The following is an 18,209-nucleotide window of genomic DNA, read 5'->3' as shown; positions in this document are numbered from 1 at the left end:
AATCCTTTAGAGGGAGTCTTTTGTGAATTATAAGGCATGTTTAGGGACATTAAGCTGTTGTTGAAGTCAATATCCTGGCATATTCAGATAATTGCAGATATTACACATTTTCTTTCTGGTGCTTAAATTAGTATATAATTTTTCCTCTACAAGTAAAGCGTTTCTTGATGCCGCTGGCAGCAAACCTACAGCATAACTGATTCACCTGAAGAGCTGTTCTGATGATTTTCTTCACACTCTTTTTTTCCCAAACATATATCTGCTGAATGCAACCGCAAAGTTGTGATCTACAAAGATTTGTCACCAAAGAGCATCAGTCATGTTTACATTTAGATTTCTCCAACGTCTGAATGTTGTGTTGTTCCTCTGATGACTCTTCCATGATGGTCATAATGATGCAGGTGTAACACTGTAAAGCAGATCACCAGCATTCCAGTCATTCACATTAAAGTAAAGGCTTTGATGGGTCTTTCTTCTAATATAACAAGCATTTCTCTGGTATTTTCTGGAGGTTTTAAGACCTCATTTGCTCTTCTTAACAGTCATTTTCTAATTACCTTACAATTTAAAAAAAAAAAGCAGCCTGAAAATACTTTGCTAAACCCTCATCTTTACCTGCTTTAAGGGCATCAGTTGTTTGAATTTTGATGTGAGTGCTAGGCAGCTGCTTGGAGGAGTCCATGGCAGCTGATTGTTACGATTCAGGCAAAGCTTTTAAATTCACATAAATTTGCCTGATTACGACTGTGAACAGGCCCTAGCCCCAAAAAGGAAACTAAATACCATGGGAACACACAACACTAATCTTCCTAAAAGAGTGTTTCACAATTTGGAGTTGATTAATCTTGCATTCCCAAAAAATATTTACAGTAAGAAATATTTTCAGTAATGATAGCAACACTCGCATGCCACTGTTGAGCACAACTGAGTTTTAACATTTTATTTTGCTAGTGTGTTTTAGCCACATTTCTACCAATTCTGATTATTCTAAGCATCTGCTAAGGGAACAGAAACGACACGTACTATATGCAGAAGTCAGAGCCAAGAAAACAGATGATAGCAGATTGGGTTGACACGAGATCTGCAACCTGAAGCTCGTTCTACTCCGCGTTTGTATTCAGATCTGCAGGTTAATGACTGAACAGCAGCCGCATTCTGCCGAGCTGATGCAGGGTTACGTATATTTATAGCCTCCACTGCTGTCAATCAGTTTTCTCAAACCTCAAACATCATTTCTTTTCTTGCGTTCTCACATCTATCCTGTAGCTTTTTCCTGCCTGGCATATGCAAATCCTGGAGCCTGTGGTTAACATGTGTGAATGCAAACGTGAAAGGTTTTTTAATTATGACTAAAGGATCTAATTCTGTTATGAAAAAGCCATGTGTCACTAACCAGGTATTTCTATAAGATGCAGTCTTTTTTTGTGACTTATGAGGAGGGGGTCAGTAATGAGTGAGTCAATATTAGTTAAATAGCCTTCAGCAAGGATAACCCTGCTTTGTATAGGGCTTTGAAAATTCAATAAGTCATTTCTTAAAAATAAAAAAAAAGAAAGTGATTTTCTGGCATAGTAGACAATTACTGCTGCTGCTCTGCTAACATGCTGTGCATGCTGTGCATACTGTGCAGACAAGGTGCTACGCTCTCTACACAGCAGCTTCAAAACTCATTGTGTTTCTACAAAAGAGACTCAGGCTCAGCGCACATTCATTGAAGTTTTATTTGAAGCATTAAAATGCACTTTGGGCTGCATTTATAAGTGTATGGTTCTGAAAATGTAGTAGATCTGAGCATGAAAAGACATTAACGTGTGTTTGCTTGCTAAGATTTTCTTCACTGTGAGAAATCTGAAGAGCTATAATATATATAAAACTTAATGTGTGTATTGGTCATTAATTTAGTTTCTGACCACCTTTCCCGTCATTCTCAACAGGTTAAAAAAAATGTTACAAAGACAGAAGTGTGTAGACTTTCATGTATATCTATATTTATGACAAACTGGTCAACTGGAACATCGTTACTGGAAAAAGAGAAAAGTTAAAAATCTATTTGCACATTTCTGTAACATGTCAGTATGGAGCAGCTCTGCTCTGACTTTTGTTTTTGTGCAATGATCAGAATGTTGTGAATGCTTCCTGGTTTAATGCTTACAACGACAGCAAAATCATTGCCTCTGAATCCTTCTGTGACACACACAGCATAAACTGGTATTAAGAAAAGATCATATTACAACCTCTGAACATGTAGCCTCCCCCAGAGATGTCACTTAAATACTAAGTGAGTGCTGTAAAACAATATTTAAAGCTTTCAAAACAACAAGCTCTAGCTTTAAAAAAAAAAAATTCAGTAGGTACATAAAAGCTTACCCGTTCTCCAGAGCGAGGTCTCTTCTTCGGCCTGCTGGGTACTGTGTCTTCTTTAGGATTGGTGTCTATGGCCCAGTAGGAACCCTGTATAGTCACCACAACAACAAAACACAATTTAGTCTACTTGATGGAAGCTGCTCTGCATATTCCTGCATACTATTGGGTTAATCTACACAAATATTAGTACATTTCTAATCATTATCTAAAGCTGGGGAGGAAAGAAATCTGAAAAGCATCCTCTCTTAATATTTGTTAACTGGTCAGAAATGTTAAGTGTTAACATTTCTGACCAGTTGCAACAAGAACCAATTAAATTAGTTCAAACCACTGGTTTTCAAGCTAACCTTGATCATCTCATATCTTGTGACAACCATTTCAAGTAGGTGGTAGGAAAACAAAAGGCAGGTTTCTTGAGGTGAGAAACATCAAATTATCGCATGAAAAAGAGCTTCGTGATCTCAACATAACATAAAAAATAAATGATTGCAGGCATGGAGGAGCTCATCTTCCATATCAAAGAGTGGGCAAAAATCTCCAAATTTCTTTCATTTAAAGGTTAAGGTGACTTTTCAGCCATAAAGAAAAGAAAATCAGCACCTACTCAAACTTTAACATATAAATAGTCTATAAATAATACTTTAAATAAAATTACAATCATAAGAAAATCGTAAAATGCTGAATTTAGATTTAACTTATATACTCATTTAACTCATATACATACAACTCATATACGAGTATATGACTCATATGAGTTACTCATATATGAAAATGCAGACCTGCAATGTAATTTAAAATGCTATCTGTCCTTCAAAAACTGTGTTTGAGTAAATCTAATTAGAGTTTCTTTAGATATTCGTCCTAGGGGAACAAGCTGCAGCAGGCCCACGTATAGGAGGACAAGGACACAGGTTACAGAGGTTTCAGCTGGTTGCACATGAATGAAATAATAGAGAAAACTTTCTATTCAAATCAATTTAAAAATATAAAGGTAAAACAACATGAAGTACAAACTTTAAGCATCAAAAGCAGAGATTCTTATAAAGACAGTTTTTTTCAGATTTAGGATCTTTTGTGAAATCCTGAATCTGAAGCTGGGCTTTCAACATTTGTTAGGAAGACAGTAGCTCTAAACACAAGGATCTTCTAAATCGTTGGAGCACCTCAGTACCTCTGTCCTGAAACTCAAAGTGAAGTCTGGTTTAAACTCTTCTTCAGTTTAATTTCACATAAACATATGAATCTCAACATACTTAATATGTGTGAGGAAACATGCTGCTTATCCAGACCAGGTTGGAGCGACCAGGGAGTCCTAAACCTCTTTCTCCCCAGCTACCTCCTTCCTCTTTTTGGAAGTGTTCCCAAACCAGCCAAGATACTATAATACATACATACTATTCAGGAGAGGAGTTAGGCGGAGGCCTTCGGCATTCTGCCCCAAGGCCTCCTCCTTTAAGGACAAATCTGGAGCACCTCCCCTGGAGGATATCCAGAAGGCATCTTGACCAGATGCTTACACACCTAAACTAGTTCCTTTTGATAATGAAGAGCAGCATGGAAGAATGAATTAAAAAGCCCTACAGCCCTACCACTAGTTTACAAGCTACACTTGTAAAGAGCTAACAATGAAGTCTTTAGGTGTAAGACCTAGCTTTACAAACACAACAAGTTAGAGGAATCCTTGGTTTAAAGCCTTGCTTTTATATGAAATATCACATAAATTTATATTATTTAATTAATCTATTTATTTTACCGACATGAAAATAGTTTATAGAAACCTAATTTTGAATCAAACCTTGCGATATCTAAAGATTCCCACCTCTAGTGGAAACATGCATCTTTTATAGATAGATTTAGCTCATGTAAAACTCACTTACTGAATTCATTTTCTGAAAATATTTTAGAAAACAGAATATGAGCAAGAGTCTGTAACTAGATTCTTTACTTAATTACACCTGTAAAACACTAAAAACAAAGTCCATGCTTTTCCATCATTTTCAAAACTGCATTGAGCTATATGTATGCATAAAATATAGTAATAGTGATAAGTAAAGGGGGAAAAACAGACTGACCCACTTACTTTTAACTGTAAAAGTATTACTTTAACTTTTTCCTTAAAAAAAGAAGTTTGTGAATTTCTGTAAATGGATGATAATCAAATAATAAATTTATGAATAATGCAGTAAAAATGGAAGAAAATATGAAAGCACTGTGTTAAAGTTGATTTAGGAAGTGCTGGGGGGGGGGGTTGTTTATTTGTTTTTGTTTTGTTTTCACACAATTTCTGGCAAGATAACTGCTGTCATAACACTTAAGTTTTATTTGACTGCTCTACATGCAGCACATATAATTATTCCCTTTTTTTTTAGATAGGATTACAGTAATGGGTGGTTAGTTTGACCAATGTTTAATGATCACAACAGCTCAAATCTTCTGATAACTACAAATAATGTGTCTTTACATTTGGGCATTACTAAATCTACTCTATTTTCACAACTGGTGTTTCTGTTAAAGTATCTCTTGTTATTATAGATCATGTTCCCAGTGAGACTGCTTCAGTCACACTGACAAGAGAAACTGTCACTAAACAGAAAAAAACCAAGAACACTGATCCATTTCACCTGTGTTACTGAATCAAATCAGTTTTCTTTGCTTTTGTTTCCCCTTTTGTGCACACCCCTGCTTCCTTCCCCAGAAAATCCATTCAAATCCTTTTGATACACAATGTTAAAACACAGCAGCCTTCAAAATAAATTCATACAACGAGAGAGGAAGCAATCAATTGTATTTAGAAGTTCTTAATTTCCTCCTGGTCTGATTTTTCCCCATGTTTAATTTTTCCTCATCCCTCTGAAGGAGGTCTAAAGCTGCAGACTGAATTTGAGAGGTTCATCTAGGCCACACATGCACACAGCACAACCCTCAACATCTAGCTCCCCCCACCTTCCCTATTCTTGCCTCTTCTCCTCCCCCTGTCTCTCAGTCCCACATCACTGAGCAGTACACAGCCAATTAACGTTAGCACATGCATGATTTAGCTTCTCCCTTCTCTCTGTGGCTTCAAACAGACCATGTACATTCAACATCTCCACACAGATGACCTCGCCCCCCATGCCGAGGTATCGACCACTTCGATCCACGGCATGAATTAAGGTGCTGGTCAGGTTCAAGTCAGGCTAATCAGGGGGTATGCGATCTCTTTGTGTCTTTCCAGACTATAGGCCTCCACTCAGCCCAAGGATTTTGTTTGAATTATTTAAACCTTCTTCCCCCTAATTTATTTTTCAATGGCTCCTAAATCCCCACAGCCAGGAAAAACTACCTTTTCTACCTCATCCCCCCCAAACAAAATGAGCAGAGTTTTGAGAGCTCATAAAAAAAAAAAAGAAAAAAAAAAAAAGTTTTGACTTGTCAGATTTATTTAGCTATTTTTTCTATCATAAAAGTTGTGGATTGTTTCCAACATTAACCTTGTGATGAGTTGAAGCAGACACTTTAGCTTAAAAAAAAAATCATGTAACGACAAGCATCAGCGATCGACCTTAATTATATACTTTCCCCATCTGAGCAAGTCCTTCGATTCAGCACAAACAAGGACTTGACAAATTGTTGTTATCAAGCCGTTACTGCTGAGTGGCCCGGGTAACTCGGCTTCCTGACCACAGCGGCAACAGCAGCAGTGAAACACATCTAAAGTTTCCTGCGATTGTGTCAGTATATCAGCTGATTGAAAGGCCTTGTATCTGAGGGCGTGTACCTACATATACTTATTATTCATTACTCTCTGTGCCACATTTTTACTTGGCAGAATCAATATCGCAGGAGCCACAGAAGACAGAGACAGCAGCATTATGCATTCAGCACAGCCAGTTTTGGACTTACAAACTGTTTTAAGTACTGACACTTTATACGTACATGTATGTACTGTATGTTTGAGAGAATCAGAACAGGTATATTTTGGTGCACTGATGCATAAATGTGTGCATCAGTGCACCAAACTGATTAAACATTTGAAAAGGGCTCATTTTCAACCTCACTAAAACATTCTTGCATTTTTGTAAACATGATATATGGAACTGTAAATCTAGCTAAGCTGTTGTTCAGGACAAACTTACTTTTCCAGGGTCATCTTTGGAGCGAGGCACTTTGAGAAAACACTTGTTCAAGGACAGGTTGTGTCGTATTGAATTCTGCAGGAAGGAAGACAAGAGAGAAAAAAGAAAAAAAAATTAAAAACTATATCCAATTTTCAGCAAGAAAAAGTACATTTACTATATCATTTTTTCTATACAAGATTCAAAATTTTAAGATTGTTTATTTGTCATGTGCAGTTTCGACACAGGGTCAACAATGCAATGAAATGCTTGGGATGAAGGGAACAATCTACTGATTAAAATTAAAAGAAAAAAAGTAGGTGAAAAAAGGAAGCAGCCTGCTCCACAGATTTTTCAAGTATGGGTCCAGTTTAGACTCATACCAGATTTCCTAATGACAGTCTGAATGGCACAAATCTATTTTTTGTTTTTTAATCCGACCCAGGCAACTTTCACATGTGGTCCTTAATTGGATACATATCCGATGTGTGTCGAAGCGACCTCTGTCTGAACAGTCATGCCATATTTCATCCGACTTTGACGTCACAGAAATGAGACAAAAACGACACAATTCTGTGTGATGAAAGGAGAATATGGCAATCGAATCATGGAAAATTAATACATAAACACTTGAGGCATCCATATTTACTTCCATAAACACTATGCACTTCATGACCACTTACCGTTCATACTTAAATGTCCTGGAGGTCACATTGAAATGACAATGTAAACAGCCACGAACTTCGGGGAAAAAGTGCCATTTTAACTTTTTAATACTAGTAAAAAAAAAAAAAAAGCAAAAAAAAACACTAACACCTGGCAACATTTGGTTATGAGTGCAGTGTGAGTGTTTCATCTGCATTCAGACAAACCACTCTGCAGTACAAGCACGTTTTACTTTGCACTGGCTTGGCTTGGCATCAATAAGAACACTGCATCCTGATCAAAATTTCAGTTAGAATGCTGTGACTAAAATGAACACAGCTCACTTTTTTATACCAAACCACATCTACTGACATTAGCATCTCACATGGAGGCCCTAAAACTAACAACAATGGCTCACAGACAAAAAGAGATGAGACAGATAAGATTTGGTTCACCTGTTCTCAATAAAAGTGGAAGCTTATTCTCTGTCCAGTTGTGTTTCCAGCAGTCAAAAGTAGTAAACTAACCTGATTATCTCATAGTTGTGATTACCAGAAGAACAGCTTGTAGAATATATTGTAAAAACTGATGTTGTTTACTGACACGGCTGATTTCTGGGAGGTTTTTGTCTGCTGGACTGGTGAATTTCAGCCTTCAGCACAGTGATGTTAACCCACTACTACATGCAATAATAAAGGCTTTATCCTTCCTGTTTTAGCAGGTGTACCCAAATAAAAAAATCCTCTAAAACAAACTACTTTTGGTTTATCTTTGATATTGTCAAACATTCACAATATCTTCTGAGGCAGCTGATTTTTTATGGGATTCAGAAAACACAAATCACAAGAGAATCCAGCTTGAGCTCAAAGTCAGAGGTGCCCAAGCAATAGACTAAGTGTAGCAACTGGACCTCCATGATTTAATCAGGAGGAGAAAATAAATAGTTCTGACTACCCAGTTGTAGCACAATCAGCAATAAACTTATCACCGTACAATCCCAATTAGCATTTAAACAAGTGATTATAGTCATATTTAAGCAGTCTTTCCTGAACAAAGAAATGCAGTGTTTTATGGCACTTTTTGGATTTCATGTTTCTGTTATTTCTATTTACTTTTTCATAATGCATATTAGATGGCTGCCATTCTCAAAATTTTCTTTATAAATCAATACAGACATAATCCACGAAATAATAATATAAACTAATAATATGAAGTGGGTTTTTGATTGGTTTAATAACATTCTGGACACATTGATAGAAAAACATAAGCAATTTACTGCATCAGGAAAACTGAACAATCTGTTCACTTAAGCTCACTTTGGGGGCTTTGCCTCTCCTTCCACTGTATATAATCTGTGTGTGTTTGTATATTTTTTTGTAAGGTAGCCAGGTCAGTTAAAATAGCAATTAAAAGGAGAAATCCAACATTCTTCTGTGTGCACACAGAAAAAGTGAGATTTCCACTAGTTACAAGAGAAGCAGTTTGATATATCGTCATAGGAAAGGAGTAAAGTGCTGATAAAAATAAGTAATAATGGTTTTATTAAAAGACAGTTTACAAGAAACACAAAGACTGGGGTAAGTGAGACATAAAAGGTCAGCGAGAGGCAGAAAGTCTCAGGAAATTTGATCTTTTATCAGTGTAAAGAAATGTTTTGCATTTCTCTTTCACACTGAGAATTGTTAAAATGTAAACATAGCACTCTAAGTGTTGTACTGAATGTTGAGTTAGATAATTCTGAGTACAGAAAAACCCTTAACACTATTCTGAAACACACTATACAGATTTGGTGAGAGAGGTGAGTCCGGGAGAAAGTCGGAATTCTGATGGCAGCATAGGGACACACTGAAAGATGATAACCATTTCTTTTTTAATTGCCCGCTCTGAAAACACATTTCAGTCATTATAGCAGCAGAAAGTTACACAAAAGTGAGGCAAAGACTGAGAAAGGCTGAAATACATTCAGTGTGGATAGCTGGCAAGCCAATGTGAGGCTGAAGCTGTGATCTGGCATGACTGTGAAGTGCAAAAGTTTTAGAGTCCCAGTCTGAAGGACTCTTGACTCCATTCTTTGAATATGTGTTTTGAAGCTAGAGCTGTGATCTTAAACTGGAATTACTAAAACTCACATTTTTTTAAGCACATAACACATTCAGTGTAAGACATAATGAAAGAAAGCTGGTATTTCTTCGATCTGTAACACCTCGTATTGTTTGTGTGTGTGTGTCTGTTGTGTACACGCTGGAAGGGAGAGGAAAAGACAAAGAGAGCAGGCCAGAGAGGGGGGCCCACAACAGTATAAGCTAACCTGACACGAACCTGTTCTCCCTTCAGGCTCCTGTTCTCCACTCATCTGCTGCTGCTAATTAATACCACTGGGGAGGAGGAGGGGAGAACATAGACTGACTAGAGTAATTTCTCTTCCTCTTCTCCCTGGTTCCTACTGCTCAAAACCAGCTTTGTTTCTCCTACAAAAACCATCCTGTCTCCCTGTCTATAGCTTATCATAACAGCCTTTTCCACCTCTGCCTTCCCCCGATCTGCCTGAAGAAATGCTTCAGCAGCTTTCCTTAGCGGGTCACTGGCTGTTTGAGGCTGTCCATCAAGTAAAGATGCGGCACTCAGGTGATAAAAAGGCAAAGAGGAAGGCTACAAGCTCGCCACACAGCGGCAAACATCTGCTCCAAAAACCATCCTGTGGATGGTGCCGCTTGATTGTTCGCAGAGTGCCTTCACTTCAGCAGCCATCCACTTTGACTTCAACTTCTACCTACCTACTTCTTTTGTTTTTGTTGTTGTTTTACATACAATCTTTTTTTTTAATCACCCAAGCAGTTTTTGAACACCTGTGCACCACTCGTAATGTCTGCACAAGCTTGTATATTTCAGACTTTGCAAACTAAGGCACTTTTTGGGATGCGTGTCTTCAGCTGGCCTCAGGTGGTGGTTTGAAAAATTGCCCATTTAAACAACAAAAATCTCTTATTGACCTGAATTTGTGACTTAAATGTCATTAAGTTCTGTAAAAGTTTCCCCCTCTGTGTGGAGCCAGAGTCAGTAAACTAAGAGCATAATACAAAGTATTATTTCTAAGACTCCCTCCCAATGTACATGTCCATCATGACACCTATGTCCACAGGATACCATGTAACCCAACATTATGTCTCACTGAAAACACTTATACAACAATATACTTTCAATGCCTGCTGCATGTACAGGATGTTTGTAAAACAATGGTGGGTTGTACAAGGAAAAAACATCACTTTGTTGCTAATTGTCTTGCTAGCTTTGTTGTTCTTATATCATGATTCTTTATATGTTGCATGTTTTTATTAACACAGAATATCTGGCAACTACATATGAATATTAATATAATAATAAAATGAAACTGTAGTCTTGATTTTTAAAACAAGGTTGCAGTTTGGCACCTAATTTGTATGACACCCTCCTCTCTTCAAGTACACTTCAAGTTCCTGTCCATGAAGACCACAAACAGTATAAGCAGAGCAGAACCTGTCCCAGGTCGTGTTTGGTTTTAGTGCTAAACTGCTGACCTCAGCTGGGAATATTGTCAGATGGTGGAAGAAACATTCTCCTTAATCCAGGTTGTGTGTTCTCCAAAGAACAGGCAGAGCCTGAAGAGTCAGGGGAAGATGAGTCCATCACCTCTGTCCTTTTGAATTAAGGAGCTGTGTATGGAGCTTTATTGCTACACAAAAAGGAGTGATAAGCAAGCTAAGAAATGTGTCAGGAGGTTCCCAGGTGTGCAGCCAGTTCTGTGAAATATTTTATCTAAGGAAATACAGTATGAACCCCTAAACATGCACTTAAGTTTATGCTGCCAACATCCCAAAGAATATTAAGTTAATATCCATGTTGGCATTTCCCTTTAAAAAAAAGGTACTAAGAAGGCGTTGATCCATTTGACATTGAATGTACTCAAGGCAAATTCCACACCAGAAAACAGTCAGGAAATGCTGTGCCCATACTAAGATGCCACAAAAATGGATGCAGATTAACTCACAGAGCTAAGTGGGACTGAGAGGTTAATGTAACACGGTTGTTCTCAATCTTTATGTGCCCATGGCAAAATACAGTGCAAGTTTAACCTGTACATACATATATATTCATTGGCCAAAATAAAACCATTTATAACACGTTATCACGCTCATCACTTTTTATACAGGTGCTCATCATAAACTTAAAATATCATGAAAAAGTTGATTTATTTCAGTAATTTCATCCAAAAAATGAATCTACTATAATGTAGACATTCATTCCTCACAGACTGATATATTTAAAATATTTCTTTCTTTAAATGATCTCTCAGTCTAGTTCTGTTGGCTACACAAAATGGGGGAGACTGCTGACTGAACAGTTGTCCAAAAGATGACCATTGACATCTTGCACAAGGAGGGCAAGACACAAAAGGTCATTGCTAAAGAGGCTGGCTGTTCACAGAGCTCTATGTCCAAGCACATTAAGAGACAAAGGGAAGGAAAAGATGTGGTAGAAAAATGTGTACAAGCAATAGGGATAACTGCACCCTAGAGAGGATTGTGAAATGAAACCAATTCAAAAAGATGGGGGACGTTCACAAAGAGTGGACTGCAGCTGGAGTCAGTGCTTCAGGAACCACCACAAACAGACAGATGCAAGACATGGGTTTCAGCTGTCGCATTCCTTGTGTCAAGCCACTCTTGAACAAGAGACAGCGTCAGAAGCATCTCGTCTGGGCTAAAGACAAAAAGGACTGCTGCTGAGTGGTCCAAAGTTATGTTCTCTGATGAAATTAAATTTTGCATGTCCTTTGGAAATCAAGGTCCCAGAGTCTGGAAGAAGAGAGGAGAAACACGGAATCCATGTTGTTTGAGGTTTTTACAGTCAGTGATGGTTTGGGGTACCATGTCATCTGCTGGTGTTGGTACACTGCGTTTTCTTAGGTCCACAGTCAATGCAGCGTCTACCAGGAAGTTTTAGAGCACTTCATGCTTCCTGCCGCTGACCAACGTTACGGAGATGCAGATTTCATTCACTAGCAGAGCAACCTGGGCTCTCATAACACCTGAGCAGTGCCGCAGACTGACGGACTCCACGCCGCGCCGTATTGCTGCAGTAATTCAGGCAAAAGAAGCCCCAAGTATTGAGTGCTGTACATGCTCATACTTTTCAGTTGGCCAACATTTCTAGAAATCCTTTTTTTTTGCATAGGTCTTAAGTGGTATTCTAATTTTCTGTGATATTGAATTTGGGATTTTCATTAGTTGTTAGTTATAATCTTCAAAATTAAAAGAAATAAACATTTGAAATATGTCAGTCTGTGAGGAATCAATGTCTACATTATACATGTTTCACTTTTTGAATGGAATTACTGAAATAAATCAACTGTGCTTCTTTTTTACAGTGGTCCCTCGCCATCTCGAGGTTCATCTTCTGCGGTCTCGCTGTTTCGCAGATTTTTTTTGTATGCAGCACTTTATATTTAAGTATATGTAAATTCTATTTAAACCATTCTATGTCCAAATTTTACTGTCGGAATCGCCCACGGTGGTTTGTTTCTTAATTGGCCAAAGGACTCTGTCCAGAGTCAGTCTTCTTTGTGTCTTGTGTTCTTTAACTGTGTTTCATACCGATTCCTGATCGCTATGAACTTCGGGGGTTTGGGACCCCTTGCTCATTACAGTTCACCAATGTCATCGAAAGTGGCATGTCGGTGTATAAGAACATTGTCGCCCAGAAAAAAAGGAGCGCCGGCAACTTCCCATAACTATGTTCTTCACTCTGAAAAAGACAGCAACACCCGGGCCTTCTGTGAAAAACGACGTTACAGACGACGGTGGGGACGCAGCGCCAGAAGATGCTGTGATATACTATACGGGGTGAGTAAGTATTAAGAAATTCACGTTGTTAAATATAACTAGGTTTTTGAAAGTGTATAAAGTGTGTGAGAATGTTGAAAATGTTCATTAATGTTTGGGAAAGGTCTATAAACAGTCTGAGGATGGATAATTACGCCTTTACATGCATTTAAATTGTGAAAAATAAATAAGGTTGTCATTTTCCGGATTATATTTAGCGCGGAGTGTTTTCAGAACGTAACCCCTGCAATAGGGATGAAGGATCACTGTATTTTAATTTTATGACAAGAACCTGTATATTAATTTACTTTTTAAATGAAGTAAACACAAACTTTATTACTAATGAATATATAACTGAGAAAGAAAAAATTCCCTTTTATTATTTTTCATAAGTTATACAGCCTAGCTCATGTCAACAGGTCTATTTGTGAAGAACAAGCATCTGTGTTGCTCTGTTGTCTGACAGGCCGTCAAATCTTTTGACACTGTTTTCAGAAGAACGTACTTCTCATAGAACATTTGCAGCATCTGAACATTTTTTTTAATACAAGTGTGAGGTTTCTTCAGCCTTGCACCAAGTTTGACTCACATCTAACTTCACTCCATTTTATCAGATCCTTCACAGCCTCCAAATTTTGCCGCCTCGGGTTAGGATCTCGAGCGCTTGTGAAGAAGGTTAAGTCTTTTTCTACACTGAAGGGGGGTTTCTTTATAAAGTATCTCTTCAAGTTACTTGGCACTACAGAGACAACACAATTGAGCTGTTGACATCCCAGCCCAGCTGAAGCAAAAATATTTGTAACTTTCATGATATTAACTTCTGACAGATTCCCCCACCCCTTTTATTTAGGTGGTGGGTTGTCTGCAGTGATGCTTAGTTGTGGTTTGCTTTCAATCAGAGCTTTTGATGTGTCATGCTCTAAACATTCCCACCACTCAGATGCAACATGAAAGAAATGCAGTACCATTTATGGCATTTTTATTTACATATTTATATGGCTAGGCACGTTGACGCATTTTATCGTGTTAACGCATTCATTAATTAACAGAGTTAATTTTTATATTGTGCATTAATATAGTTTTTTCTTTTGATTCATTTATTTATTTATTTTTACCAAAGTTCTTTCTAACTGACTCTGAACACAGAGAAGCTACATGGAGAGGCCTGCAGTCCATGTCTCTTTCTCCATCCGTTGTCCTGCTTCAATGGTGCGTTTAAATGGAGACGTTTTCTCTCTGGCACTTAAAGAAAAAAAGGAACTGACATTTCTCCTTGTCCCCCAAAACTCATGCAAATGGGCAGAAAATTGTGATTTTGGACAGGAATCTAGTCAAGGACTTTTTTTTTTTAAAAAAACTAAATGCGGTCTTATTCTGGTGGGTATAAGCTTTGAGGCAAGACAGCAAAGGTAAGACATTTTATAACAATGTTTTACAAGCGTGAAGTAAATATGGTCTTCTTTTGCCTCTGGTTTGGTGAATCCTGGTCAAAGCGAGGTTTGAGGTTTAGAATTTGTGAGATGTGAGCTTTCAGTAGATGTGACGTTTGTCCGTGTTCATTGGGTGGACAGGGTGAGCCATAATTTGTGTTTACATATTTTTGGGGGATTTTGTCTTCCTGATCATTTAATTATTTTTTTTCTTAACTGTGTTTGGTGGTCATAGAAATGGTTTTACTGAGCTGTTAGCCGAGATTCTGGACTTTCAGTGGATACACACACGTTTATTGTTACATTTACAGACCTGACGTTAAACCTGTAAAACCAGATGTTAACCCCATAACTCCAGGTAGTGGAGGGTGCACCTGCACCTGCAGAGGTGAAGCTAAACAGTCAAGCTAAGAATGCAAAGTTAGAGAATTTATAGGCCAGAAATCTGGATAATGAAGCACTAAAGGTGCATGGATGGAAGTTATTATGCATATTGTGAATATTTCTCTCTTCTCACCATCTAGAAGCTGTGAGATTCTAATCCTGCTTTCTGTCTGTTCACCTGATGCTGATATTCATCACATATTGTTCTTTCTGTGTTTAGAAGGAAGCAGCTTCACAGCTTTAAACTCATCCTGCTGACTTTTTACCTTTTGGTTAGTAATCCTGAAAATTTCATTCTTATTTGTCATAAATATTTCATCTTATAAATATATATTAAGAAATATTTGAACTGTTTCTGTATAAAGAGAAAACTGCGGCTAAATCTATTTATTTGTTTAGTGCAGAGGTCTGTAGCCTTTACAACCCAAAGAGCCATTTTCCCTCACCCTCAGTTTTATCAGCTATATAAAACTTGTTTAGTCGCAAATGTTACGAGACGTTTTGTAAAAAGACAACTTATAATTTTTTATAAATGTCTGCTATAGGAAATTTTGTTGTCATTTTTGAAGAACCACATTATTTCTATTTTTAAATTAAATTAAATTTTCTGTTTTAAAATTTTCTGTTTGAAAATAAATAAAAACATAAAACTTCTGCAAAAAGAAGATAAACAGACTTTCTTTTATGGGATGTAGATATTTGTGGAAAATTACGTTAAAAAAAAACTGCATACTGCATGCATTACTGCATTTTTTCATTTAGCAGTTGGCCTTCTTGTAAAGGAGAAGGAGTGAATAACAATGCGATTAATCACAATTAATCTCAATATTTTATGCAATTAATCACGATTAATCTCAATATTTTATGCAATTAATCACGATTAATCTTAATATTTTATGCGATTAATCAAAATTATTGCAATCACAGCCTTGGGCCCTTTGCTCTCTCACCTCTTCCCTCTCTCTCTTCCCAGGAAAGTCCCTTTCTCGTCGTCTCTGTGGACCGGTCGGGATCTGTAGCCTACGGGGGGGCTGGTGGCCTGGGTCTCGGGACCGCTGGCCTGACTCTGGCCTCTGTTCAAGTGAGGTGGCATCTGCATGATCACTCTGCATGGTCACTCCTCCCTGAACGTCTCCACACAGTCTTTGCGTCGCCGTGTGGCCGAGTTCTCCAGCATATCCACACAGGTTTCTCTGTGCGTGTTCTTGAATACATATTTTTTTTTTTTTTTTTTTTTTTTTTTTTTTTTTTACTTCTGTTCTTATTATTATTATTATTACTCTTACTCTTATTATTATTACTACTACTATTATTATTATTACTATTATTGTGATTATTATTATTGTTACTATTATCAACTAGTTGTGTAATGACCTACTGGCCAGGATGATCTTAGCTATATATGTTGCAAGTAGTATGGATTACATGGTTTTCTGTATAATGTTTTAAGTCCCCACCCGCACTCCCCACACCCTTTCTGTCCCTCTCTCTCCCCTCCCTCTTCTCTCTACTTTCTTTTCTATCTCTCTCTCTCTCTGTCCCCTCCGGTCGAGTCCAGCATTAAGAGTCTGATTTAATAAAGTTTTTCATGTCATCAAGAGGGACTTTATACATGTAGTATAAATCCCTGCTTGATAGAGTAAAATTGCCCAGCACCAGACAGCAGCCAGACAATCATTCTGTTTGCAACGATGCTGGACAAGACAGGTTAAAAAAAAAAAAAAAAGGAAAGTCCCTTTCCTGTCCAACTACTGCTAAATAAAGGCTGCTAGAGCCACAAAATCTTTAAAGGAATCATAGACATTTCCCGGATAAGTGAAAAAATTTCACATCATTCATAAGAGTTCATCCTGTAGATGCTATAAATGTCTTGACAGTCATGGTAATCCATTCAGCAGCAGTTTACAAGCATTAAAATAAAGAAGTACTCAGACTTGTTCATCCTTTTGTTTATACCTTCTGCTATTGGACTATTAAATACTGCAGATGGCATAAAAATGTATCTTCAAAGGCCCAATATATGCACAGACTTGCTGTCTATAATTATTTATTTAAAATGACTTTTGTTGTTGTATATAGAGTAACTTTGCGTCATGGTCACTGGTGTTTTGGCTTTGATGGTATTCTTTCCCAATCTGTCACAGATTCTGCTACTCTGACACTTTGTTCTTTTCTCTTTTTAAGTGATGATGAAGATGGTCAAACTAAACTAAAGCAAAAATATAGATAAATAAAATCTTCCTACTGTAAAAGTTTATTTTTGTTATTTGTGTGTTCATTTATTTTTTTTATTTCAGCTACTAATTACAATTCACTAGAATTTAATATCTCTTAGAATGAAAGTCTTTTTATGAACTAGACTATAACATGATGAGAGTGTATGTGCCAGAACAGCACGTCAGTTGCTCTGCATAAGGAGATTAGGATAAATTGACAGAAAGCACGAGTTTTAGAAGGAATAAATATTCAATATGAAATTTAGTGAATATGCCAAACCTACTAAATTTGACATTTATCTGACGTAAAAGCTATAAACACTGTAGATTGGATCACAGAGTATTAAAAAATTGTTACTGTTTCATGTTTGTATCACTAGTTTTGATTTGAGAAAGGCTGCAAAACAAAATGATGTGTACTGTGTTCTTATGATATTCTGTGGCTCACACACTGGTGGTGTATCATGTTCTCACTGCTGTGTAAAAAAGTAACACCTTGAACTTATCTTTCTTAACATTTAATTTCCCGCTTAAAAGGGATAAATAGAAAGAATATCAATCACAATATGGTAATTAGACTTTTAACTGACAAACATTTAATCTGTCATATTGAGAGAGCTCCAATTTCTAACACAAACAACATAAACACAAGAATGTACTCATACAAATGCATGCAAGCACACATTCTTAGCACCCACACACATCTAAAAGGTCATTGACACATAAAACATTTTTTTTTCATGTGACTGATGGAAATCTGAAAAGAAAGAAAATAAAATGAAGAAGAAAGATCTAAAGAAAAGAACCAATTTCACTGAATGAGCTGCAAGGACATGGAAGTACTGCGTGGGTGTGTGTGTCTTTAAGTATAGCTGCATAGAAAAAGAGGATGTCCTTCCACATGTGAAGCATCAGTCTAAGCTTGCTTGTGTACATACATCACACATATGTATACTGTAAAAGTCTTTTTTCCTTTAGATTATTCTCTCGGTGAATGGTGAGAACCACCACCATCAATAAATGTACTGATTAGCAGTCCTGTGAAGAAAGATAATAAAATTCACCACTGTGCCCTCCTTCCAACCACTCCTCTGCCTGCTTGATTAATGAGCATTTGGGGCTGGGTTAGGGCAACTGCATTTTTTCCCAGCAGCTGATGGATCACACAGTCAGTGGCAATGCGTGCGAGCCTGTCTGATCGTTTGTGTGAAATACAGA

General features: G+C 37.3%; 1 protein-coding gene across 6 annotated transcripts in view; it reads right to left on the bottom strand.

Moving 5' to 3' along the window:
- Nucleotides 1-18,209, bottom strand: part of LOC121652109 (forkhead box protein J3-like) — an 80,690-nt gene that overhangs the window by 31,503 nt on the left and 30,978 nt on the right. For all 6 annotated transcript variants that reach the window (XM_042004683.1, XM_042004684.1, XM_042004682.1 and 3 more), the window contains 2 exons: nt 6,480-6,554; nt 2,368-2,451 (listed from right to left, as the gene is read on the bottom strand). In XM_042004683.1, the coding sequence (XP_041860617.1) occupies nt 2,368-2,451; nt 6,480-6,554 (159 nt within the window). The remainder of the gene's footprint in view (nt 1-2,367; nt 2,452-6,479; nt 6,555-18,209) is intronic.

Source organism: Melanotaenia boesemani, chromosome 13 (assembly GCF_017639745.1).
Source record: "Melanotaenia boesemani isolate fMelBoe1 chromosome 13, fMelBoe1.pri, whole genome shotgun sequence".
In the NCBI taxonomy this organism is placed as follows: domain Eukaryota; kingdom Metazoa; phylum Chordata; class Actinopteri; order Atheriniformes; family Melanotaeniidae; genus Melanotaenia; species Melanotaenia boesemani.
This window is presented reverse-complemented; position numbering and strand designations above follow the sequence as displayed.